The sequence below is a fragment of the Lynx rufus genome, unplaced genomic scaffold (genome assembly GCF_022079265.1).
Source record: "Lynx rufus isolate CCGP_SWC_20201006 ecotype Redwood Valley unplaced genomic scaffold, mLynRuf1.p SCAF_5, whole genome shotgun sequence".
Classification (NCBI taxonomy): Eukaryota; Metazoa; Chordata; class Mammalia; order Carnivora; family Felidae; genus Lynx; species Lynx rufus.
Window position 1 is genome coordinate 89,828,686 of NW_025814867.1, and position 26,742 is coordinate 89,855,427.

A 26,742-nucleotide genomic window follows, 5' to 3' on the forward strand; every position below is an offset into this window, starting at 1 on the left:
AATCCAAGTACCGGTATTGTAACTCTGCTGGTTTTACCAACTAACTCTGTGATTTTGAGCAAGTCATTTACTTCTTGTCCACAGCTTCTTCTCATTTGAAATAACTAGGTTAAAGTCGATTTCCAAAGCCCCTTCCTGCCCTAACAGTTTGAGTCTGAGGAAACTTCAGCAAATCCTTGTGTGGGCCATTTGTTAAACTTCGAGTTTTGAATTTTTTTGGAAAGAGCCAAAGTAAGTAGTACCTTGCCTCTCAGAGCTTTGGCCAGCACAATTCTCTCAAGCTGTAAAGAAGCAAGTTTGGAGCCAGGACCATGAGAAACTTGCCCCAGTGCTTGACACAGTACGCAGGTGTGCCCAATTAGAATATTTCATTAATTTAAAGGGGTTCTATCTCTGTAAGACTTTGTAATAATAGAGGTATAATTTTTAAAATTTCAGTATGTCTCAGGGAAGGTAGTGACATTAAATATGTTATACACAAAATCCACTCAGGAACCAAATCTTACATTTTGAAGGATTAGCTCATTTATCCCTATAGAATTTTGAACAGGGATTTAAGAAAACATTTTGGATTTTTGGTTTTATCTCTGTTATCCTCACTCAGAACCAATTAGGTGACAAATCCTGGATTTAATTTTGGGAAAAGGATTTTGCAAAATGAAGTGAGGGCTCCCAGGAATAGCAGGGAATTAGCTGTGTAGTTGTCAGTCACGGCAGTAGACCCCTCAGCCTGGGACAAGAGAGCAGGCTTATGAAAAGTGCATTTCCTGAGTGGTCGGTGAAAGGCTATTTCATGTCTACTCCACCTGCATCCTAGAATATATTACGTGTGCACAGTGTTGTTGAAGTACAGATTAGTTATCCTCATGGGAATTATTAGTGTTTGACAATATATCTTTTTTGCAAGGGGAGAAAAGGAGAAAATGATCCCAGGGAGGTTGCTCATTTATACCTCTGTATGCTGAATGTCATTATAATTTTGTTTTATTGAAGGATAATTAGCATACAGTGTTAATAGTTTCAGGTGTGAAATATAGTGATTCAGCAGTTCTATACATTACTCAGTGCTTATCAAGATAAGTGTACTCTTAATCTCCTTTATCTGTTTCACCTGTCTCCCCCCAACCTCTGGCAACCACCAGTTTGTTCTCTATATTCAAGAGTCTGTTGGCAGTTTTTTTATTTCCTAATATCCTGTGTCTTTGACTTTTATTTTCCTCCGTCTCTTTTTGCATTTTTTGCCTTATTTTAAATTATAATTCTAGTATATTAATACACAATGTTGTATTAGTTTCGGTGTACAATATAATAATTCAGCAATTCTGTGCATTACTTAGTGCTCATCGTGATAGGTATACTTTTAATACCCTTCACCTATTTCACCCTTCCCCCCACCCACCTTCCCTCTGGTAACTATCAGTTTGTTCTCTCTCATTAAGAGTCCGTGTTTTGGGTTGTCTTTTTTTTCTTTGCTTGTTTGTTTTGTTTCTTAAATCCCACATATGAGTGAAATCATATGGTACTTGTCTTTCTCTACCTGACTTACTTCACTTAGCATAATACTCTCTAAAATCATCCATGTTGTTGCAGATGGCAAGATCTCTTTCTTTTTTATGGCTGAGTAATGTAATATACGTATATGTATATATATATATAATATATATATATTATATGTATATTATAATATATATATAATATATATATTATATATATAATATATATATAATATATATATTATATATATATTATATATATAATATATATATTATATATATATATTATAATATATATATAATATAATATATATATATATATAATATATCATTGTATATGTATACTACTATAAATGAGGTTACTTGTATCTTTGCATGCTGAGTGTTAGTAGATTTTGTGGGAGTTTGCTTAAAAAGCAAATGGAGATTACTTGTTGTTTGCAACAAACTTCAAATTTTTTTAGGAAAATGTAACACTATGCTTTTCAAAAGATTTAAAAACATATGCCAGGCAAGTGCAAATGGGATGAAGTAGTATAATAAAGTAAACGATTTTGCTTCTGAGGAAATTAAATAATGTCTTACAAAATGGGTGTATAGATATACTGAGTCAGTGATACAATAATGTATCTTATTTATAAAATGAACACAAATCCTAATGTTTTTGCATGCTTGTTGGACAGTGTCTTGAGTGTATTTTATAGATACTTTTGCAAGTTATTCCACAGGTGATCATTTAAATAAGTGTGTGTTTGAGTTGCTGTAATGTATGCCATGGAGGTTGAGCCCTTACTAATAGAGAGCTTAAAGTCTTGTTGGGTAGATGATTATATTAGGGCTCTTGGCTGGAGATTACAGAAACCTCCTTAACCAACTTGAACCGTAAGGGGACTTTTTTATAAGTTTGTAAGATGTCCTATGGAATCCAAGGACAAGGATGCACCCAGAGCCCTTCAGGGAACCCAGGGATTCTTGCTGCACTCTTATCTCTGCTGTTCTCACTTTAATTGTCTCTGATTCTTTCTTCCCATCTTGCACACTAATTTTCTTGGTTTCTTAATCTACATGGCAAATAATGGTAATAGCCAAAAGCTTCTGAGACTATTGCTCCTGCAAACAAGGGAGCAACTAATTAGAAATAGAATCCTACCTGCTCCCAGTTCCACATTCCCAGTGAAGGGCCTGAATTGTCCAGCTTGAATCAGGTTCTCATTCCTGGTCACCTGGTAGACAGGAGCAATTAGTCATATTAACCATACAGAAGTTGGAGGGAAGGGCTAATTTCTAGAAAAAAGGGTACTAGGTGGAAAGCCCAGTAAGTATTTACCAAGGCACTGAAACACAGTACAACCAAAATTACAACGTTTGAAATGATTTATAAATTGACAGAAGATGAAATATACTGATAATCTTGTGAGCCAAGAGGTCAGTGAATGAATATAGTGTGTCTTGAATTGAATCTTGAGTAATCCTGAGAGCTAATTAACATATGTAGGAAAAATATATTTTAAAAATGTCATTCGTGGGTAAACAAATTTCCATACCATAAAATTAATGAATTGGTGATACATGTTATGACACAGACGAATCTTGAAAACATTATGCTATATGAAAGAAGCCAGACACAGAACACCACACATTATGTGATTCTATTTATATGAAATGTCCAGAGAGGCAAATCCATTGAGACAGAAAGTAGATTAGTGGTTGCCAGGGGCTGTGGGGAGGACAGAATAGGGAGTGACTGCTAATGGGTACAGGATTTCTTAAGGTGATGACAGTATTCTGGAATTAGTGGTGATGGTTGCACAACCTTGCAAATGTACTAAAAACTGCTGAATTGTACACTTTAAATGGTGAATTTTGTGGTATGTAAATTATGCATCAATTTTTTAAAAATTCATCTATAATAAGCTGTGGGTAAATTTTCTTCTTCATTTCTGTTTTTGATCTGTGATATTCATTGATAAGGATAGACTGCCTTTCCAGCTTTGTTAGAGTTGAGTTAAAGGTTAGAATTTAGTAGATTGATGTTGTATTATGACAGTTTAAAATTATTTCTGAGAGAATTTGGATTCAGTTAACATAAGACTATAATTATAGCAAAGACACTTAAATACTCATGATTGGATATACTTCAGTGATTGGCAGTGTGATTCCACTGGTTTAAGAATGGCTCTGCAAAGACATTAATTGTTGAGACTGAAATAGAGCGTCATCAACATATGTACATCACTGTATTTATCACTTGCCTACCACTGTCCAGCTGGGAATGCCTACTGGGCCACAGGAATTCCTTTTCTTCCCATTCTCTTCCAGATCCTTCTATTGTTTGGAACCCCCTCACCTACAAAAAAAAAAAAAAAAAAAAAAAGAGAGAGAAAACACCCCAGTCTCACTTGTGATCTTTTCTTAGAGTTTGTCTAGGGCTGGGTCTGCAGTGGCACAACTAGTTCCAGAGAAGCAGCGGAGGAGAGTGGACAGTTTTTGTTGTGTCTTCTTACCCTGCTACCATTTTCCAAGCCCCATCTCTGTAATCTGTTCTGACTCATCGTGCTTCATCTTTCAACTGCCTTCAGACCCTTTAATGACATATTCAGGAAGCTGATTTTGATTATTTCTCTAAAATAAAGCAAAATGTTAAGAACTTGTAGTGTCCATAAGAAGAAGGGGGCTCCCAGCTTGTCTTCCTGCCAGTTTTTCTGTCTGTTTACCTCAAATGGTAGATGACTTTTTTTTTTTAATGTTTACTTATTTATCTTTGAGAGGGAGAAAGAGAGCACGTGCATGCCTGGGAAGAGGGTCAGAGAGAGAAGAGAGAGAGAATCCCAAGCAGGCTCCATGCTGCTCATATTGTGATCCCACAAATGGGAGATCATGACCTCAGCTGAAATCAGGAGTTGGATGCTTGACCAACTGAGCCACCAGGCTCCCCTAGATGACTTTTTTCCCATAGGGATGCTTGGAGGTTACATTCTGTGATATTAAAAAAAAAAAAAATTTTTTTTTAATGTTTATTTATTTTTGAGAGAGAGAGAGAGAGGGAGACACAGAATCCGAATTAGGCTCCGGGCTTTCTGAGCTGTCAGCACAAAGCCTGACGTGGGGCTTGAACTCATGGAACCGTGAGATCGTGACCCGAGCCGAAGTTGGCCACTTAACCGATTGAGCCACCCAGGTGCCCACCCCTCTTTGGCATTATTAATATGGTAGTATTAATATGGTAGTATGCTTCAGGAACATCATTGGTTAAGTTTACTTTTGTGTACTTGTCTGGGGACATGACCACCATCTGTAATATTTTTCCTCCCTGTGAAAACATGATAACTTCTCAAAAATAATAATTTAAAAAGGAAATTTTGAAACACAAGCTAAATGTACATTTTAGACTACCTTTATTCTGAAGACTTGTTTTGAGAAAACAGACCTCTAAAAGAGACCTCTGAAATGCTCACAGAGCAGTCATAGTGGGGATATTTCACAAAAACAGAAATGACAACAAACCTCAGACAAAGTAGCTTCAAAAACACTGAAAACCAGAGGTAAACTAGGGAACTTGGGTGTAATTAATGTCACAACGTTAGAAGGGAAGAGGGATCCTGTGGGAAACAGGAGCCCACCCACACAGGCCTTCCTGCTTGATGACTCAAGCAAATAGAAGAAAATTGATATGGCATTCAAACAGGTGAGACAGCTAATGGCTATAGAAAGGAATGGACAGAACATTTTTTTTAAGTGAACTAAAAATATAGGTGGTGTCAGTACAGGGCAGGAAGGAGGCCATAGTGCAGAGAAAGTAGGTGATACTAAAGATCAAGAAAAGGCAAGAATTCCCAGTTATAGGCTGAGATTAAATAGATTGCAGAGCAGAAGCCATTGAGAATGTTCAGAATTCACCATTTCGAATATAAAAAAGAACATTATAAAATATGTAGTGCCAAGCAGATCAGAAATACTACGTGTTGGTGGATTAGCTAACGTGTGAATGATTGTCTGAACAATAGAAAAGCGAAATATATGAGAAAGTAGTGAAATTCAACAGACAAATAATAATGCAATAAGAACTGATGTATCTGGATTGAGGGTATACAACTTGTTCAAAAAGTAAGGTTGGAACAACAACAATAGAAAAGGTTGGAACATGTAACTCATAATCAGGAAAAATTCTAGAAAACTTTTCTGAAACTGAAAGACCAACTCAGTATGCTAATTGAGAGTATTTGGAGTTCCACATTGGAGCTGTTTTTCAAGAAAAAAAATCCTTTCCCTTTTTAGGCACCTATTTGTTAAATTTTTAAACTCAAAACAACGATTAGCAATTTCCAGCAGAAAAGAGATCTTAAAATGTTACAGTAAAACAGCCTAAGGCCCTAGACTTTGAAGAATAAAAAAATTCACATGAAGCTAGGAGAAAGCATTAGGTTCCTGGGTAACCTTGCAATTTCCTACAAATGGAGACAATTTGAGAATACCTACAAAAAGGAATAAAACTTTGGAAAAGCCTTATCAAAGGGTATTTAGCTCTTATGTAAATAAAATTAACTAAGTCTTTAGAGTAGCAATGTTCTGAATCTGTGCAGTTTGATACAGCAGCCACTATCACATGTGGCTTTTGGGCCCTTGAAATGGGGCTGATGGGACTGAGAAACTTGAGTTTTAAGTTTTATTTATTTTTAGTTTAAATTTCAATAGGCACATGTGGGTAGTGGCCACTCCACTGGACAGCATAGCTTTAGAGCATGATCCGGATTGCAAGGTGTCCATTTGGCATTTGATAAGATAATTCATATCTGACCCAAGTAGAATGAAATAGGAAGGAGAGTAAAGAAGCAAAGGGAGACAAACTTAACAGTGTAAATTCTGTGTCACTCCAGAATTTAAATTCCTAATTCATAAGGTGAAAATAATAAGAACGATTATTAGAACATGTTGATGTTTTTAGATTGGGAAAAATAGGAAAAAAGCAAATTGCAGGTAATGGGAGAGGTATGGAAAGGTATGTATGAAGCTGCTACTGATGCTTATCCCCATGGAGGGGTGTGGTATTTGGGGGAGAATAAAAGGGAACCTCTCCTTTTTACTCTCTATACTTCAATGTGTGCTTATATATCACTTCCGTGACTCTTGAAATAAAAGGGAAGGTATAATAAACGTAATACGTGGGACGCTTGGGTAGCTCAGTCAGTTGAACATCTGACTCTTGACCCCAGCATCATGGGATTGAGCCCTACATGGGGCTCTGTGCTGAGCATGGAGGCTGCTTAAGGTTCCCTCTGCTCCTCTTCCCTGCTCACGCTCACTGTCTCTCTCTCTCAAAAATAAAAAAATAAATAAAAATAAAAAATAAATGTAACACGTAATATAATATAATAGGAAACAAAAAGAGAAAAATAAGATTAAAACATTTTTTGAAAAAAGAAGAAAATAGGCAGCTTAGATAGATTACCTTGTCACTTAAAATGATGTACAGAATTTTACATCTGTTGCTAAAAAAGAAAAAGGAAAGGGACGCCTGGGTGGGCTCAACTGATTGAGTGCCTGACTCTTGATTTCTGCTCAGGTCATGATCTCACGGTTGTTGGGCTTCAAGCTGGGTGTGGAGCCTGCTTAAGATTCTTTCTCTGTCTCTCTCCCTCTCCCCCTACTCTCAAAAAAAATAATAAAAAATAAAAAAAGGAACAATAACAGTAAACCTACAAGATGACCAAGTATAGCACAAATGTATCATTTCTACTATTTATACAAATAGATTCATTAATTTTATCAAAATAAAAAGGGATACTGATGGTTAACATTTTAAAAAACAAAATTCAGCAACCTGTTGCCTATAAAAGACAAGCTTATTGAAGGACAAACCAGCCTGCCGTGACCAAGCATACAAGAAAAACAGGACCTCCCAGTTACAGCATAAGATAAAGTTGATAGCAGAGCAGAAGCCAAAGGGAAACTGGCAGAGTTCACAGTTTGTCATGCAGGAGGAACATGGCAGACATGTTGGTGGAATTAGTTGATGGGTAAATGATTATCATAGAAAAGCTGGCAGAAATGTTACAGAAGTAAAATTAGAATTGTACTTAAGTGTCACGGTATATGTAAAAGAACACTGGAGACAAGAAATTTGGGTACTGAGACTTTACCTTAAGTGTTTTCCCAGTTTTAAGTTCAGTGAGGCTTCAGCATTTCATTATCAGATTATAAAAATAAAACAGATTGGGTGCCTGGGTACCCCAGTTGGTTGAGCATCTGACTTTGGCTTAGGTCATGCTCTTGTGATTCATGAGTTTGAGCTCCACTCCACTTTCGATTCTCTGTCCCCCTCTCACTTTCCGTCCCCTGCTTCCATGCTCTTAAAAAAAAAAAAAGAAAGCAAGTAACGAATTGATAAATTATAGAGGTTAGCGTAGTAAGAAAGGTAAAATTAAGTGACAAAGAGAAGATAATGGTAATTAAGGAAATTTCACCTGTTTTCTCCTTTAAAAATGACATAAAAGGGTTTTGAAAACAAGTTTAGATTGGAGTCTTTCAGGGAGTCCAATAAATACCCCCTTTTTCTTGCTTATGTTCTGAACATTGGGAAATAACTCAAAGGAATTGAATAAGGATCCTAAAAACTTTATTAGCAATAAAGGCCTGATAGTAGCTGTAAGACAGGTAAACTTGTCTTACTGCATGTAGTGCATTTGTTTATTGTTGTAGTCAATTTTTGGCAAATTTCTAGTATTTGTAGTCAAGGATGTCCTATTTCAAACAGTGAAACGTGAACATACAATTGCTAAAATAAACATATACTGTAAGTGTATTAGAAAATCAATTCCCATAAGCAGATACTGAGGAATCTGAGAGTCTCCGGGTCTCCTGCTGCACCTGTTGATACCAGAAAGCATTTAGCTTTTATAAGACCCTATCAGGATCATGTAGATCTATTGGGAAGAATATGGATTTTATGATGGAGGCTGTGTGTTAGTGTGCAAGCTAAACAGATTTGCTAACTGAACTCCAGAATTAGATCACCACCCACCCTATCCTAGGCAGCAGCGGCCCCGGGTGGTGAGGAGTAAATAGAGAACTTGAAGTTCTTTGTGAAAACCCCAGGGTAGAGCTGAGCCGAGCATTCCCCACCTATTCTTCCCAAATTTACTGCTCAGATGAGTCATTCTTCCTTTCCTGGGGTGAAGTGATTAGCAGGTGGAGAGAGACCAGAAATATTTGGGGAGATAACCCTTCTCATGGAAGTCAGAAGAGATGAAAAGGTGTTTCCCTCTAATCATAAGTTCTATATATGCATTTTAGAAAAAAACAGATAAGCATAAAGAAGAAAATGGATGGAATCAATGTTTTAAGAAAATAGAATCATACATACATATGGTATGATGATTTTCAAAACTAACCAGATACTGGTAAACATAACTCAGATTAGTTCTGGACCTCTCCACAGTAACATGAATGTGGTAGACATTTCTTGGGGAGCTGCCCAGCTCAGGAGATTTTGTCCTCACTGGAAATTCTCCCAGTTCTATGGCTATACCTCTGTTTCTTGATAGCAATGAAATCTCTACTGCCTCTCAGGCCATGACTGGCTGATCCAGGGGTATACACCTGGCCCACACTACACTCGCCAGATTTTTCTTCTCCCAAGAATTTGGAATTTTGAGTTGAAAGATATTGGGGCCCATTGTAGCCTAGTCACATTAAATCTATGAGCTACAGCTGAGGTCTCCAAAGGTGCCTCAGTTCTGATTCCTCTTGAGATTTGCTAAACTTTATTGTGAGCAAATTTTGATTGCCATAGTCAGTAGAGTTGTGACTAGATGTTTTACAACACCTGAGGGAGTCCCAACTCAGTAAAGATTTGTCTTGCATCTATCCTGACTTTTGTATATCCCCCAGGCTAACCACTCTGTAAATATAAATTGATAGTTTTGTAGTACATGTTGATACTAAAATATCCTCATGAGAAATTAAGCAAAAAGCTTATTAAGTTAGAAGAAGGTCGTTGTCTTAATTTTCTATTGCTGCTTCAAAGTCCAGATCTCATGGGCACCTGGGTGGCTCAGTTAGTTAAATGTCTGTCTTTGGCTCAGGTTATGATCTCCCGGTTTATGAGTTTGAGCCCCACATCAAGCTCTCTGCTGTTAACGCAGAGCCTGCTTCGGATCCTCTGCCTCCCTCTCTCTCTCTGCCCCTCCTCGTTCTCTCTCTCTCTCTCTCTCTTTCAAAAATAAACATTTAAAAAATAAAGAAAGATCTCATAAACTTAGCAGCTTGCTTTTAAAATAACACTCATTTATTAACTCATGGTTCTGTAAGTCAAAAGCTGGACTTGGCTGGGTTGTCCACACAGAGTCTCATAAGACTTAAATTAAGGTGTAGGTCAGGCTGGCCCTAATCTCTGGGCTCTAGGTAAGAATCTGCTAATAAGCTCATTCAGCTTGTTGGCAGAATCCAGTTCTTGTGGTTGAAGGTCTGACATCCTGCTTCCCTTGCTGTCAGCTGGAGGTCACTTCCTGCTTCTGCCACCAGCTTTGCTTTTAAAGGGCTCACTTTGTTGGATCAGGTCTATCCATATAATCTCCATATTTTAGAATCAATGGATTTGGGACTTTAATTACGTTTGTAAAAGTACCTAGATTAGTGTTTGGATAACCACCAAATAGGAATCATGGGGAATCATCTTTAGAATTTTGCCTACCACAGTTCATATAAAAAGTGAACCTGAGTGAAATCTATCATCACAAAATAATTGAGTAATTTGTTCACTCTGCCCATTGTACTCTGTATTAACACCATTTCCAGCTTGCTTATTTAGTTGAAAAGGATTTCAGTGCGATAGTGTTGTTATTGCAAAAGCAATGAAATGGACTGAAATGATGTAACAGGGGATTTGAGATTCCTGTTCAGACTTCAGTTATTAAGTTAGTGAAGGTACATGAAATACAGGGATCTCCTTGGATTTTTAAAATATAACTATTTTAATATTTCTTATTAATTGTCTTTTGGGGATTACCATAGTTTTTCAGTTTTATGCTCAAAGTATCCAATCTGTTACACAATTGCTTTATTGCCTTTTGCATTATTGGTTTATTTGTTTTTATCTAATCCATCTCTGCCTTGTTACACCATTCAAAGAATGTGGACATAAGGATCGGCTTTCTGTGATACTTTCTTCCTACCTTATCTCATGACATAACCTAGAGGATTATTTTGACACCACACTTACAAATGAATAAGACCTGGCTCATTTGTGATGATACTGTACTTTCTTTTTTTTTGTTTTGATGTTTTTACTTTGGCTGTTATTTATCTTGGTGAATATTCTAACTTCAGTTAAGATTACTTCTCTATGTCCATTACTATATTAATACTATTTTTTATTCTAGTGTTGGTCTGTATCTCTGCTTTTTTTATTGTTCTGTGCTAGTTCAAAGTGCTTTCTGATATTCTTATTTTTATTTTATTTTTTAAACACTTATTTATTTTGAGAGATAGAGAGAGACTGAGCATGAGCCAGGGAGGGGCAGAGAGAGAGGTAGACACAGAATCCGAAGCAGGCTCCACTCTGAGCCATCAGCACAGAGCCCAACGTGGGGCTTGAACCCACGAACTGGGAGATTATGACCTGAGCCAAAGTCAGATGCTTAACCGACTGAGCCACCCAGACGCCCCTGATATTCTTATTTTTAAATCCAAACTTATTTATCATAAATTGTCACAGACATCTGACTGCTTCATTATGTACCCAAACATTTGTATACTGAAATACACTTTTTAAAAAGTAAATTACTTTCTATTTCATCTTTGCATATCAGTTAGAACATCGTACTTTTTAAAAATGTTTGGGTGGATAAATAATATCATCTGTGAATTTCATTTCAGGATAGAAGAGGTATTATAAAATATATGTGATTAAAAAGGGGAGATAGAGTCTACTAGGACTAAAACTTGCTATTCTGTCACACAAAGAAAACGTGATAGCCCTTAAGCACTCTACAGTTGATGCTTACACAACACAGAGGTTGGGGCACCAACCTCCTATGCAGTTGAAAATCCATGTATAACTTTTGACTCCCCAAAAACTTAACTCCTAATAGCCTACTATTGGCCAGAAGCTTTACCAATAACATAAACAGTTGATAAATTATAAGGAAGAGAAAATGCAGTTATTGTACAGTACATTAGTAGAGTGAGGCACCACACCTCTCCTCATCCCCACCCAAAGTTAGCAAAGCTGGATCCTGGAGTCATACCCAGTCTGTGCTCCTCTTCCCAGGAATGTAGGAAACCTCATTCTAAGCACAGTTCAGGGGAAGTCAGAACTGGCAAAGGCAGAGCACTTTTAGACCTTCTCTGTAGGTCACTTGCTTCACCTGACCCCCCTTTACATAGTTCTAATACAGTTTCTGCTTGTGGGAAATGCTGGCAAGCCAAGAGAGGCCAGTTCCCCTTGGGTATTGGTTCCCAGCCTTAGAGAGTTTTCAGCACCGTGGACAGCGCCCCCTCCCTGCTTTTTCTCTCTGCAACCTAGGTTTCTGCCTGATGCTATCCTGCACCCAGAGTTCTTCTGGAACTCCAGGTTATCATTCTGTGGTCCTTGGACCACTCTGGCCAGTGACTGGCCCTGCCATTTTGTTGAGAATCCCTCCCCAGAGCTGGTTCCTTAGCGTCTCTCAGTTGAAGACTTCAGTGAACCCAGCTTCCCCAACGTGGGTGGTATGGTAAGGAGTGCCAGGAGCAGGCAAGAGCCCTACTGTCCCAGCTTTCTCCATATGTTTCTTCCACCTTCTCTTCACTTGTAAATATTTGGCAACCTCTATCTTTTTAATCACTATATAAAATATGTGTTTATTGAAAAAAATCTGAGTGTAAGTGGACCCATGCAGTTCAAACTATTGTTGTGTAAGGATCAACTGTATATCCTTTGCTGTAATGTCCAATTGTTAATCAGCTGCCTGGATGGGTGCCTTACCACATACGTGGATAGGTTTTCTATTTGTGCACTGTCATTTGTCTTGTCTCAGCATGCTCTTTATTCATGTCTTTCATTCCTCATTTAAATCTATAGACATCTTAGTTTTCCTCAACTTTGCAGCAGGAGGTCCAGTTTATCTTGTCATATTCACACATTTGAGATTCTTAGCAGTGTTTTCTTTTGAAAAAGATTATAAGATTTGCAGTGTAATAATGCTTTTCTTGTCAATTATCAACAAATTTGTGAAGCTTGATTTTTTTTTAATCCAAGCCTCCTTCACTCCCCCCCACCCCAATTTAGTGAAATAACAGTTTTTGAGTATATGGTCTTATATTTTAGATGAGCTAAGTCTTGTCAAGTTATAACTTCAGCAGATATCTTCTAACTAATGTGCAATAAAATAATATGATAGAAAAATCAGTAGAGTAGAAATAGAGCCTAGATTCTGGACCCTGGATACTACTTTGGGCAATTTGAGCAACTTTTCTTAGCCTTGATTTTCTCATCTGTAAGTAGAGATAACTGTCCTGACTATCTGCCAGGGTTGTTGTTAGGACCAAATAATAAACTGCTACAGAAATGTGAATTCTGAAGTGTACTACAATAGCTGATAGGTCTTATCATCCAGAAAAGCTTTGATCATTAAATAATATTATGGATGGGTGCAGATGACATTTTTATTATTATATAAGTTTCAGGTATACAGCTTTACAATTCAATATCTGTATACACTACAAAGTGGTCACCATAAGTCTAGTTCCCAGCCATACCGTTGACCCCCTTCACCCTTTTCACCCACCCCGTAGCCCCCTTCCCCTCTGGTAACCATTAGTCTGTTCTCTGTGAGTTGTTTTTGTTTTATTTTGTTCACTTGTTTTGTTGTTTTTTACATATGAGTGAAATCATATGATATTTGTCTTTCTCTACCTGACTTATTTTGTTGAGCATAATGCCCTCAAGGTCTATCCATGTTGTAGCAAATGGCAAGATTCATTCTTTTTTATGGCTGAGTAGTATGCCATTTTATAAATATGCCACATCTTCTTTATCCATTCAGCTGTTAATGGACACTTAGGTTGTTTTCATATCTTGGCTATTATAAATAATGCTACAGTGAACATAGGGGTGCATGTATCTTTTTGAATTAGTGTTTTTGTATTCTTCGCATAAATATGAAGTGGAATAGATGGGTCATATGGTAGATTTATCCTTTTTTTTCTCATTTATTTATTTGTTTTGTGGGGGAGTGAGCATTCTTGTCTTTTTCCTGTTCTTAAGAGGAAAAGTTTTTGGGGTGCCTGGGTGGCTCAGTTGGTTAAGCATCCGACTTCAGCTCAGGTCATGATCTCACAGTTCATGAGTTTGAGCCCCACATCAGGCTCTGTGCTGACAGCTTCAGATTCTGTGTCTCCTTCTTTCTCTGCCCCTCCCCTGCTCGTGCTTGCTCTCTCTCAAAAAATAAATACACATTAAAAAAATTTAAGAGGAAAAGCTTTCAACTATTCACTGCTGAATACAAGAAAAAAATATGTTAGCTGTAGAATTGTCATTTATGCCCTTTATTATGTTGAGGTACATTCCCTCTGTACCTACTTTGTTGAGAGTTTTTATCATAAATGGATGTTGAATTTTGTTGAGTGCTCTTTTTTTTTTGCATCTATTGAGATGATCATATGATTTTTATTTTTCACTGTGTTGATGTAATGTATCATATTGATTTGCAGCTGTTGAACCATCCTTGCATCCCAAGAATAAATCTCATTGGATCATGGTGTATGATCCTTTTAATGCATTGTTGGATTTAGCTTGCTAAAATTTGTTGAGGATTTTACATCTATTTTTAATCAAGGATATTGGCCTGGTAATTTCTTTTTTGTGTGTGATGTCCTTGTCTGATTTTGGTGTTGGTGGTGCTGGCCTCATAAAATACATTTGGAAGCTTTTCTTTCTCTTGTTTTTTGGAAGAGTTTGAAAAGGACAGGTATTAAGTCTTCTTTGAATGGTAGAATTTGCCAGTGAGGCCACCTGGTCCTGGACTTTTGTTTGTTGGGAGGTTTTTGATTACTGTTTCAGTCTCCTTGCTAGTTATCAATCTATTCTGATTTTCTGTTTCTTCATGTTTCAGTCTTGGCAGATTATATGTTTCTAGGAATTTACCCATTTCTTCTAGGTTGTTATTTCTTGGTCTCAATTGTAACTTCTTTTTCATTTCTGCTTTTATGTATTTGAGCTCTCTCTTCTGTTTTTCTTGCTTGGTTTAGCTAAGGGTTTGTTGATTTTCTCTTTTCAAAGAGCCAGCTCTTGCTTTCATTGTTTTTTTGTTTTGTTTTGTTTTTATTGTGCTTTGAATCTCTATTTCATTTATTTCCACTCTGATCTTATTATTTTCTTCCTTCTACTAATTTGAGGCTTTGTTTGTTCTTCTTTTTCTAGTTCCTTTAGGTGCAAAGTTAGATTGCTTATTTGAGGTGTTTTGTTTCTTGACGTAGTCCTGTTTTGCTCTGAACTTCCCTCTTAGAACCACTTCTGCTGCATCCCATAGATTTTGATGTGTTGGATTTTTGTGTTTATTTGTCTCTAGGTATTTTATTTCTCCTTTGGTTTCTTGGATGAACTATTGACTGCTCAGGAGCATGCTGCTTAATCTCCATATTTTTGTGGGGTTTTTTTTTCCTTGTAATTAATTTCTAGTTTCATACCATTGTGGTCAGAAAAAATGGTTATAATATGATGTCAATCTTTTTCATTTTATCGAGACTTGTTTTTTTGGCCCAGCATGTGATCTGTCCTGGAGAATGTTCCATGTGCAATTGAGAAGAATGTGTTTTCTGCTGCTTTGGGATGGAATGTTCTGTATATATCTATTAAGTCCATCAGGTCTAATGTGTTGTTTAAGGCTAGTGTTTCCTAATTGATTTTTTGTCTGGATGATCTATCTATTGATGAAAGTAGGGTATTAAAATCTCCTACTGTTACTGTGTTTATGATTTCAGGTCCTGCCTTTAGGTCTGTTAATATTTGTTTTCTATGTTTTGGCAGTCCTATGTTGGGTGCATATGTTATATTTTCTTGCTGGATTGACTCCTGTGTCATTATATAATGCTCTTCTTTGTCTTTTATTATAGTCTTTGTATTAAAGTCCATTTTATCTGATAGGAGGATAGGTATTCCAGCTTTCTTTTCATTGCCATTTGCATGGCATATCTTTTTCTAACCCTTCCCTTTCACTCTGTGCCTTTACTTCTGAAGTGAGTCTCGTAGGCAGCATATAGATGGGTCTCATTTTTTTTATATATTTAGCCATTCTGTGTCTTTAGATTGGTGAATTTAGTCCATTTATATTTAAAGTAATTATTGATAAGTAATAACTTATTGCCATTTTGTTAATTGTTTTCTGGCTATCTTTGTAATTCCTCTCTGTTCCTTCTCTTTTTCTCTTTTCTTGTGGTGTGATGGCTTTCTTTAGTGTTAGGTTTAAATTCCTTTCTCATTTTCTTTTGTGTATTTACTCTAAATTTTTTCCTTGTTACTTTGAGGTTCACACAAAATATTCTGTGTAAATAGCAGTCTGTTTTAATTTGATAGCAACTTAATTTTAAACACAATTCAAAGCTTTACCTTTTTACTCTTCTCCCCCACATTTATATTTTTGATGATACATTTTGTATCTTTTTCTTCTATGCTTCCCTTAATTCATTATTGTAATTTCAGTTAAGTTTACTACTTTGTCTTTTAACCTTAATGCTTGCTTGATAAGTGATTGATTCACTACCTTGTTTATATATTTACCTTTTCCAGTGAGAATTTTACTTTCATATGTTTTCTTACTAATTAGTGCCAATTTTCTTCAGCTTAAAGAAGTCCCTTTAGTATTTCTTGTAGGGCTGGTTTATTGGTGATGAATATTTTTAGCTGTTACTTACATGGAAAGCTCATAATCTGTTCTTCAATTCTGAATGAAAACTTTGCTACGCAGAGAATTTGAGATGGAAGTTTTTAGCTTTCAGCACTTTGTATATGCCTTCTGGCATGTAAAGTTTCTACCGAAAAATTTGGTAATAGCCTTGTAGGGTTTGGTTTCCCTTGTACATAACAAGTTGTTTTTCTCTTGTTGCTTTTAGGATTCTCTCTTAATCCTTAGCTTTTACCATTTTAACTATAATGTATCTTGGTGTGGATCTCTTTGGGGATACCTTATTTGAAACTCTGGGAATCCTGGACCTGGGTGTTCAGTTCCTTTCCCAGATTAGGGAAATTTTCAGCCATTATTTTTTCAAATAATTTTCTTGCCCTTTCTCTCTGTTCTCCTTCTGAGAGCCCTACAATGTGAATGTTATCCCACTTGATGTTGTCTTAAAGGTCCCTTAAGTGTCTTCACTTTTCTTAATTTTTTCCTTTTTTTTTTTAAACCACATTTGTAAAGGTGCTATGTAACCTGGAAAAAGTGTTAATTATTATAAGATATTTTGGAAGTAGCCAGATAAAGTGTCAGAGCATAGAGACATGTCTGCTAATGTTTTTTTTTCTTGAATTTACATTCTCAGAACTGTTTCTAAAATTAGAATTCTAATTAATTTCCTATCTTCTCTTCTTTTTTCAAAAGACTGTTTTCAGGTATGTTCTCCTTAATTTTTTGTTCCTTAAAAAATGATTGTGGGGACACCTGGGTGGCTCAGTTGGTTAAACATCCAACTTCACGTCAGTTCATGATCTCATGGCTTGGGCGTTCGAGCCCCACATCAGGCTCTGTGCTGACAGCTCAGAGCCTGGAGCCTGCTTTGGATTCTGTGTCTCCCTCTCTGCCCCTCCGGCCCTCCCCGGCTCTGTATTTCTCTCTCTCAAAAATAAACATTAAAAAAATTTTTTTTAAATGATTGTGGTAGTTTTTGGTATTTAAAAAATGGGCAGTTAACAAAATAAACAGCTATATCAATTCCCTCCCCTTTTAAAATTGTGGATATTTTTTTAGCCCTTGTGATTAAGGTGTCTGGGAGCCAATACATTATAATTCTTTGATTCAGATTGGAGTTTGGGGATTTTTTCCCCCTTCTACTGCCTACTCCCATTACCAAGCCCCACCACTTCTTTATCAGAGTAATTCGCAGCTACATTCTTTCTTTCCTGTATTCTCAACTCACATACTGTGCAGGTCATTATTATACCACACTTAAATAACTGCTGCAGCTCCTTTGCTATTCATTCTGCCCTTGATTCCTTTGTGCTCCAAACCTTCCAGAGCTTCTTAACATTTATCCATTGCATCACCTTTTTCTTTCAATGTTTACTATTGAAGTATAGTTGATATATACGATTATATTAACTTCAGGTGCATAAAATAGTTATTCAACAATTTTATGTATTATTTAGTTCTCACCTGAATGAATCTGGTTACCGTCTATTACCATACAACTTTTTTTTTTTTTTTTTTTTTTTTTTTTTTTTTTTTTTTTTTACCAACTAGGGAGATACCTTTGGGCTTTTCTTTCTTTCTTTCTCTAAAGTAGCTTTATTCAAGTATTGTTAACATACAATATTATATTAGTTTCAAGTGTACAACATAATATTTCAACAGTTCTATTCATTACACTCATCATAAGTGTACTCTTAAATCCCCATCACCTATTTCAGTCATCTCCCCTGGCCATCTTCCCCATTGGTAACCACCAGTTTGTTTTCTATAGTTAACAGTCTGGTTTTTTGTTTTTGTCTCTTTTTTTCTTTGTTTTGTTTCTTAAATACCACATATGAGTGAAATCATATGGTATTTGTCTTTCTCTGACTGACTTCACTTAATATAATACTCTCTAGATCCGTCCATGTCATTGCAAATGGCAAGGTTTCATTCTTTTTTTATGGCTGGGTAATATTCTACTGTGTATATATAAAACGTCTTTATCCATTCATCTATCAACGGACACTTAAGTTGCTTCCATATCTTGGCTACTGTAAATAATGCAGAAATAAACACGGGGGTACATATATTTTTTTGAATTAGTGTTTTCATATCCTTTGGATAATTCCCAGTAGTGGAATTACTGGATCATATGGTGATTCTATTCTGTTTTTAACTTTTTGAGGAACCTCCATACTGTTTTCCACAGTGGCTGCATGAGCTTACCTTCGTACCAACAGTGCACAAGGGGTTCTATTTGCTCAGTCTCCCTGCCAATACATGTTATTTCTTGTCCTTTTGATTCTAGCCATTCTGACAGATGTGAAGGGATATCTCACTGTGGTTTTGATTTGCATTTTCCTGATGATTAGTGATGTTGAGCATCTTATTCTGTGTGTTGGCCATCTGTGTGTCTTCTCTGGAAAAACGTCTCTTCATCTCCTCTGCCCATTTTTAATTGAATCATTTGGGGTTTTTTGGTATTAAGTTGTATAAGCTTTTTATATATTTTGGATATTAACCCCTTATCAGATACATCATTTGCGAATAAATATCTTTTCCTAGTCAGTGGGTTGTCTTTTTATTTTGTTGACCATTTGCTTCTCAGGGCAAAAGCTTTTTATTTTGGTGTAGTCCCAATAGTTTAATTTTGCTTTTGTTTTCCTTACCAAAGAAGGCATATCTAGAGAAATCTTTCTACCACACATGTCAGAGAGATTACAGCCTATGTTTTCTTCTAGGAATTTTATGGTTTCAGGTGTCACATTTAGGTCTTTAATCCATTTTGAATTTATTCTTGTGTATGGTGTAAGAAAGTGATGCAGTTTCATTCTTTTGTATGTAGATGTCCAGTTTTCCCAGCACCTGTTTTGAAGAGACTTTTTCACACTGTATATTCTTGCTTCTTTTGTCATCGGTTATACCATACAACATTATTACAATATCACCTTGACTATGTTCCCTATGCTGTACTTTTCATCTCCATGACTTAATTTATTTTATAACTGGAAATTTATACCTCTTAATCTCCTTTATCTGTTTCACTTATCTTAATTTTTTTTTTTTTCATTTTGCTGTTCTGTTTGGGTAAGTTCCCTTGCTTTGTCTTCCAGCTTGCTGATTCATTCTTCTACTTCGTCCAGTCTTCTGTTGAATCTTTCTAGTGTATTTTTCAAACTTCTGTTTGATACTTTCTTATACCTTCTATCTCTTTGTTGAACTTCTTACTCTGTTCAACTATTCTTGTGCTGAGTTCACTGAACATCTGTATGATAATTTCTTTGAACTTTTCATCAGGTTGATTGCTTATCTGTGTTTTGTTTAGTTCTTACCCTGAGATTTTGGCATGTTCTTTTTGGATACATAGTCTGTTTCCTCATTTTGCCTAACTCATTGTGTTTGTTCCTATGTATTAGGAAAGTCACCTACCTCTCCCAGTTTTGAATGAGTGGCTTTACATAGAAGATGCACTATTGGGCCCAGAAACACAGTCTCCCAATCACTAGAACCAGGTGTTCAAGGAGTGTCCCCTGTGTGGGCTGTGTTGTCCTTCTGTTGTGGCAGGGCCCAGGGCTGTGGTATGTTGGTGGGCTGGGCTGGCACTTGGTTGGGCTGCAGGTTGTGTCCACAACTGCTGCAGTGTGTCTGTGGGAAGGGTTCTCTGCTGGCTGTGTTTACTGTCACTAGTATGTTAGAGGATTCCAAAATAGTGCCTACCATTGCCCATATTAGTAAGGCAGACTTGAATCGCAAAAATTCCTCCTACCAGTGTTTGTTTCCGGGGAAAGTTCCTGCCGTTTTAGGTTAGCAAATGATTCTCCTTTACCTGTGGTCCATGTACTATTCAAGTTGGTATTTTTGTGCTGGTTTCTGGGTTGAGTGAGTCTGCATATCAGCCCTTTAAGAGCAGATTTTCTATTCCCTGCAGTTTTATAGTCTTCCTGAAGGTGATCCCTGTTGATTTTCAGAGCCTAGTGTTTTAAGGGCTCATCACTCCCATTCAAGATCTAAGGATTTGGTGCCAGATATAGACCTCAGGTATTTTGATCCTCTGGGAAAAAGTCTGTTCCTTTAATGTCCCTCCCAGTTATGATCACCATAGCTAGGGTTTGTTTCATTCCCTAGCAAGTCTGTGTTTCTGCCCCCTCTTTCCCATCTTGATGCTATCCTTTTATCCTTTATTGTGGAGGCTCTGTTCATTGAACTTGCAGGTCCCTTTCAGAAGGAATTATTCCACATTTAGTTTTAGATTTGTTGTGTCCATGGAAGAGGTACATTTAGGATCTTGCTACACCACCATCTTGAACCCAGGTCCTCAGATTACTTCTTTACCACAACCATCACCAGGGTTAAAGCAATGCCACACACAGGATGAATTGGAAGGCAATTTAGAATGACCAAATTGGCCACTTGGATGGCCACTGAGATGGAAAAGAGATAGCAATCACACCTAAAGCACTGGAAATAAAAACCCTGAAGGCAGATGCCACAAGTATTAGCAGGACTTGGAAATCAATAGGACTTATAGGTGAGGGAAAGGAAAATAGCTGAATTTGGGAGACTGGGAAGTTGATGATCAAGAGGCATAGCAGCCGTGAAGGAAGAAAAGCATGAGTTTCTTGAAGAGGCATGCCATATTTGAGCCACTGCTGGTACACCTGGATGGAGGGGTGCAAAGGCAGTTTGCAATGTGGGCTTGGAGCATAAAGAGATCTAGGGTAGCAGATTAGACTGGGAATATGCCTGTAATGAGGTCACCAAATGAGACAAGATGGAGTCTGAGTTTGGAGCTTTGTAGGTTGAATGAATGTCTGCATTGAAGGGCCTGCTGGATAAAAAGAGCCAAAAAAGGCTCTTCTAACCCTGTATTCTATAGTCTGACAGTTCTGTAGAATGTGGGACATGGGAGATGTACATCTACTGTTTTTACAAGTTCATGTATTAAAAAAGAGATCCTTGACATCTGGTAGACTACTGGGTCAGATTTACTCCTTACAAAATTTTCCACAGATACAGAAACTAAAAATGAAGAAACAAACAAAAATAAATAAGAATTTACATTTTGTTAAATAGCCAGGTGTAAAAATGGAATGTTTATTTTTCAAATTCAATACTGAAAGGCTAGTTTATATAAACTATATTGTTATTGATCTTTACTAATTCTTTCCTCTCCCTTTTTTGTCTCTAGATTTTACATTGTGCAGTAGGTAAGTATGGAATTTTTCCCCTACTATGCAGTGGATTTTGCTTTTTTTTTTTTTTTGAAGTCATAAATAATAGGTCAGTTTGATTATTACTGAATATTGGAAAAACTAAACTATTTAATCATTGTATATAAAATTGCTTACACTGGTATGGCTCTTGGTTTCTGAAATGATAGGTACTATTTAGATGTTATTACTGAACAATTTACTAAATGTCACAAGTATTTCACTCTCAGTCTCGTTTCATGGGTGACAGAAACACTAGCATATTTATTAAAATGTGACTTGGAGTCCTGGTTCCGGACTATGTAGAAAGCCCTCTTTATGATCATTTAAATATTATATTTTCTTTCTTTATGTTTAAAATGGAGTACCAGGTATATTGCCTGTGTCCCAAATGAATATTGAATGTGTGTGAGAGAGATTGGAAAAATATAAATATAAAGTTATATAAATGTAAGGGATTTCTATGAAAAGCAGATACAGTGTGTTTTCTTTTTGGAGGAAAGAGAGGGTCATCAAATTCTGGTCTGGAACTGAGGTATAACTTCTTGTCTGGGGTGGGTTACACCCCTCTAAATAGAAATGAATTTTGGAAAGTTGACAGATCCTGTAGAGTAAGCCCATAGTTGTTGCTGTGCATCTGGATTTGTCTCTGAAAGGGAGGGAGGGTTTGCAGTTGACCTGGGAAAGCACCACAGGTCTGAAAACTCAAGAACCATGGATCCAGATTCACAAATTAAGTGGGTACCTGCTATATTCAGGGCACTGCACTTGGCACTGTGGAGTTTAGAGATGAGGAGACTTAGTTCAAAAGGACACATAAGTGGAGGCCCCTGGGTGGCTCAGTCGATAAAGTGTCTGACTTTGGCTCAGGTCATGATCTCACTGTCCATGAGTTTGAGCCCCATGTCGGGCTCTGTGCTGACAGCTCAGAGCCTAGAGCCTGCCTCGGATTCTGTGTCTCCCTCTCTCTGTCCTTCCCCAACTTGTGCTCGCTCTCTCTCTCTCTCTCTCTCTCTCAAAAATAAATAAAAATAAACTTTAAAAAATAAAAAGGACACACAAGTGGACACACAGCAAGCTATCTACCTTAGGTCTTGCACAGTAACTCTGATATCTGGCTCCATTACTTTTAAGGAAGACAAAGCATCTTCATTGTAAAGAGTTGCACCTCAGCTAATTTCCCTCTAGGACAGAGGTTTACAGTCAGGAGTTTGTCCCAATGATTTGCAGAATTTTGTGTGCATGTGTCTATATTTATTTTAGGGGCAGCTGGATAGAATACATAGCTTTCATTAGATTCCCACAGGAATGTGTGATCCCCCAAAAGTTAAGAAATACTGCTTTAGCAAGTATTGCTTGCTAAACCTTTGAGCAAGAGATTTGAAAGGGGCTTGGGGGGGGGGGGCGGGTCTCATCTGTCACATGATCTGCTTTCTCAGAAGTTGTAGGACCTGGGCCATGTCACATAGCCAGTAAATGGGTTTTAGCTGATGTGTAATTTCACACACATTTCCTTTTTAATCCTTTATCTACAATTTTGAGATGAAAAATTTTGCCCCTTCTTAGATGGTTGAATGAAGTTTAAGCATAAGCTTGTAGATGAGGGGCCACATTTGGCCCGAGAGAGTTCTGGAATCACTTTAGGCCTTTCCCACATGATTGAACCCTGTGCCCCATTCTCTCCATTCTCTTAACCTTCAGCTGCCCCTGTACAAAGCTCTTAGATGCATGTTTTCTAAGCATGTGTGCTACACTTTAATTATTATTATTTCATTGTATTTTAATGCCCCAATTCCCTTTATCTTACAATGTATTTTCATACCTGTTTATAATAAAGTTCTATCCCTAGAAATAAAGTTTCTGACCAGTATATTTATTCGCACCAAGAACATTACTGAATGCCTGGCAGGTGGTGGGTGCCAGACAGTGGATTGGACAGTGAGAGTAGAATGTGAGCAGGCACCAGCTTGGGTTCAGGAAACCCACAGTCAGATGGGCAGCCTTCTGAGCTCCACTGGTCGGATGCACTCTGCAGACTAGTGTTCACGCTACACTCTGTTCTGATGGTTTGTGGACAAGTGTCCCCAGGGCCTAGCGTGGTACTTGACACATCGCAGATACTTAAAAATACCTTCCTAATTCAGGGTGCTTGGGTGGTTCAGTCAGTTAAGTGCCCTACTTCACTCAGCTCAGGTCATGATCTCACGGTTTGTGGGTTCGAGCCCCGCATCAGGCTCTGTGCTGACAGCTGAGAGCCTGGAGCCTGCTTTGGATTGATTCTGTGTCTCCCTCTCTGCCCCTCTGCCCCTCCCCCGCTCTGTATTTCTCTCTCTCAAAAAGAAACATAAAAAATTTAAAAAGAAAAAATTCCTTCTTAATTCCTCAAGGACCTTCTCTGTCAGTGATTCTGTCTCCTGCATCCTCATTCTTTGTCATCTACCTCTTCCTTCTCAGCTCACAGAATGCTCAGGGGTGCACCATTCTAAAAATAAACTTAACCTTTGACCCTACATTCCTCCCTTATCACTACTTAATTCCTCTCTGTCCCTTTTACCATATTTTTTTTTAATGTTTATTTATTTAGAGAGAGAGAACTAGAGCAAGCAAGCAGGGGAGGTGCAGGGAGAGAGAGAGAGAGATTGAGAGCCCAAGCAGAGAGAGAGAGATTGAGAGAGCAGAGAGAGAGATTGAGAGAGCCCAAGCAGGCTCCACACTGTCAGTGCAGAGTGTGATGCAGGGCCGGTCTCCATAACCTGGTAGTCATCAGATTTTATCATTTCTGTTTCCTGAATATTTCTCAGATTGTCCTGTTTTTCATCACTGTTCAGGGCATCAGTGTGTCTCATCTGGACTCCCTTTTGGATCTCCCTGAACTTCTAGGCTTGCAATATTAACAGTAATAATAAGAGCTACCCTTCATTGAGCATTTACTATGTTCCAGTGCTTTAGACTCATTACCTCATTTACTTCCCTTTTTACAGGTGACAAGACTGAAGTTTAGAAGGTTTTCAGTCTTGCCAAAGTTCACAGTTAATAAGCCCTAGAGCCAGAAGTTGAACCTTTGGCTGTGTGACTCTAAGCCCATGCACAGCCCTTGAGGGAGTTAGTTAAAAGATAATTCTGAGCCTGTGGCTTCCTTGCTTAAAACCGTTCACTGGTTTAAACTTCGTCATGATTTGGAGCCTGCCCACCCTTCCCAGCCTTCCCTGTGCCCTGCCTCTCACTCCATGCTTCAGCCACCCTGGCCTTTTTGTGGGTCTCCCCACTGCTTCTTGCCTCTGGTCTGTGGCCAGGCCTTGCTTTCTGGAATGAGCAGCCCACCCCCTCCGGCTGGCAGCTCTTCGCTGCTTTTCCTCCAGTAAACTTTCCTACAGCCACTGGCTACATTAGGTACCTTTCCTCACTTCTCTGTAATAGCCGACACCTCGCTGTTGTTGTACCTTCTGCTGTGTATTATGGTCTGTCACTGTACCTGTATCCCCCACCAGCACCACTGAGTCTTTGAGAAATGAGAACTGTTTCTTACTGATTTCTGTATCCCGCCACCTCACGATACAGGCCGCCTAGTGGAAGCTCGGTGAACATTTGATCATACACTTACCAAATTCCGGTGACATTTTCCAAAAATGGTTTCAAAATGTGTTCAGTTCTTTTAGAAAATAAATAATAGTAAATAAGCTGTTTCTGGCATTAATCTAAAGGCAGTCCTTTTTTTTCACTCCTACAATTTAAGTTTAGTTTTAGAATGCTGGTTCTTTTCTTGTGGCTTTGTAAAACTTTTCACTCTGAGAATTTTGTCTTTTACAACTTGTTTTGGAGCCTTGAGATATTTTTAGATTACATTTAGATACCTTTAGATACATGGAAAGTCTGGACCTCAGTTAGTCCTGGGTTGTTTATTGGCTGTGTGACTTCCAGGAAGTAACTCCATCTCTGCATCTTTATTTCCTCATCAGTTAAAGGGGGATGATACCCATCTTGTAGGGTTGTTGTGCAAACGAAAGGGGACATGCATGAGAAATACTTAGCATGATGTCCAAAACATGGTAATACTGAAAACTGCCCAGCCCCAAATGGGAGCTATTGTTATTAACTAAAACAACAGTAATGTCATAGAATGTTAGAAGTTTCTGTCCCTGATGTAAGGTTGAATATCTGTATAATTCTTCCATATTCCTAGTTTTCTTAAATTATAGTTTCTGTGTAAGTGAGTGCTTCAGGACTGTATGGGTTGGAGCTGCTTCTGATTCATGGTTGTGACAATGCAACGTGGCAAAAACAGCCTCCAGAAACAATAAACTAAAATTCTGTATGAGGGGCTTGTTTCTGAGAAGTCAAACCTTCTATCTGTGCAGAAGTGTTCCCATGCCCCAGTTATTTCCAAGTAGGTTGTTTGTTCTCCATTGATAATGTAGAGATGGGAGCTCTTTTTGAGGTTGGGGGGAATGATTTTGAACACGTATTGAGGATGTATTTCTTTTTTTAAGTAAAATATAATTGACCTATAACGTTGTGTTTGTTTCAGGTGTACAACATAGCAATTCGATATATGTATACATTGCAAAATGATGACCACAATAAGTTTATTAGTTAATGTCCCTCACCTCACATAGTTATATTTTTTTTCTTGTGATGGGAACTTTTAAGATTACTCTCTTAGTAACTTTGATAAAAAATATAGTATTAATTATAGTCACCATGCTGTACATTACATTCCCAGGACTTCTTTATCTTAGAGCTGGAAGTTCATACCTTTTGACCTCTTTCACTGATTTCCCCCACCCCCAGCCTCTGGCACCCACCAATCTGTTCTCTGTATCTGTGAGTTTGGTTTTGTTTTTTGTTTTTTTTCCTCAGATTCCATGTATGTGTGAAACAATGCAGTATTTGCTTTTCTCTGGGACAAGGTGTAAATGCTGTGGTTGCAGCCCTCAACCCAAGATTTGTAGTGCTTTATGTTTATGCAATACTTTTCTTTTTGGAAATGAGAATTAAAAAAAACAAAAAACCACTTTGAGACTTACCTTTCACAAGACTGCCAAGAAGGGTTCTGATTTCTTTATTCATATGGTATATAGTTTGTACTGAAAGAAGGCATTACCTGTTTTCCTGTGTTGTGTTGCAAATTAGGTTGTGGAAGAGGTATATGGGTGGCTGTCAGCTAACTACGGAGTATGGTTC

General features: G+C 37.6%; 1 protein-coding gene across 1 annotated transcript in view; it reads left to right on the forward strand.

Moving 5' to 3' along the window:
- HACD2 (3-hydroxyacyl-CoA dehydratase 2) overlaps nt 1–26,742 on the forward strand; it is a 104,651-nt gene that overhangs the window by 4,110 nt on the left and 73,799 nt on the right. Inside the window, exon 3 of the mRNA XM_047099485.1 lies at nt 21,540–21,558. Within this exon, the coding sequence (XP_046955441.1) occupies nt 21,540–21,558 (19 nt within the window). The remainder of the gene's footprint in view (nt 1–21,539; nt 21,559–26,742) is intronic.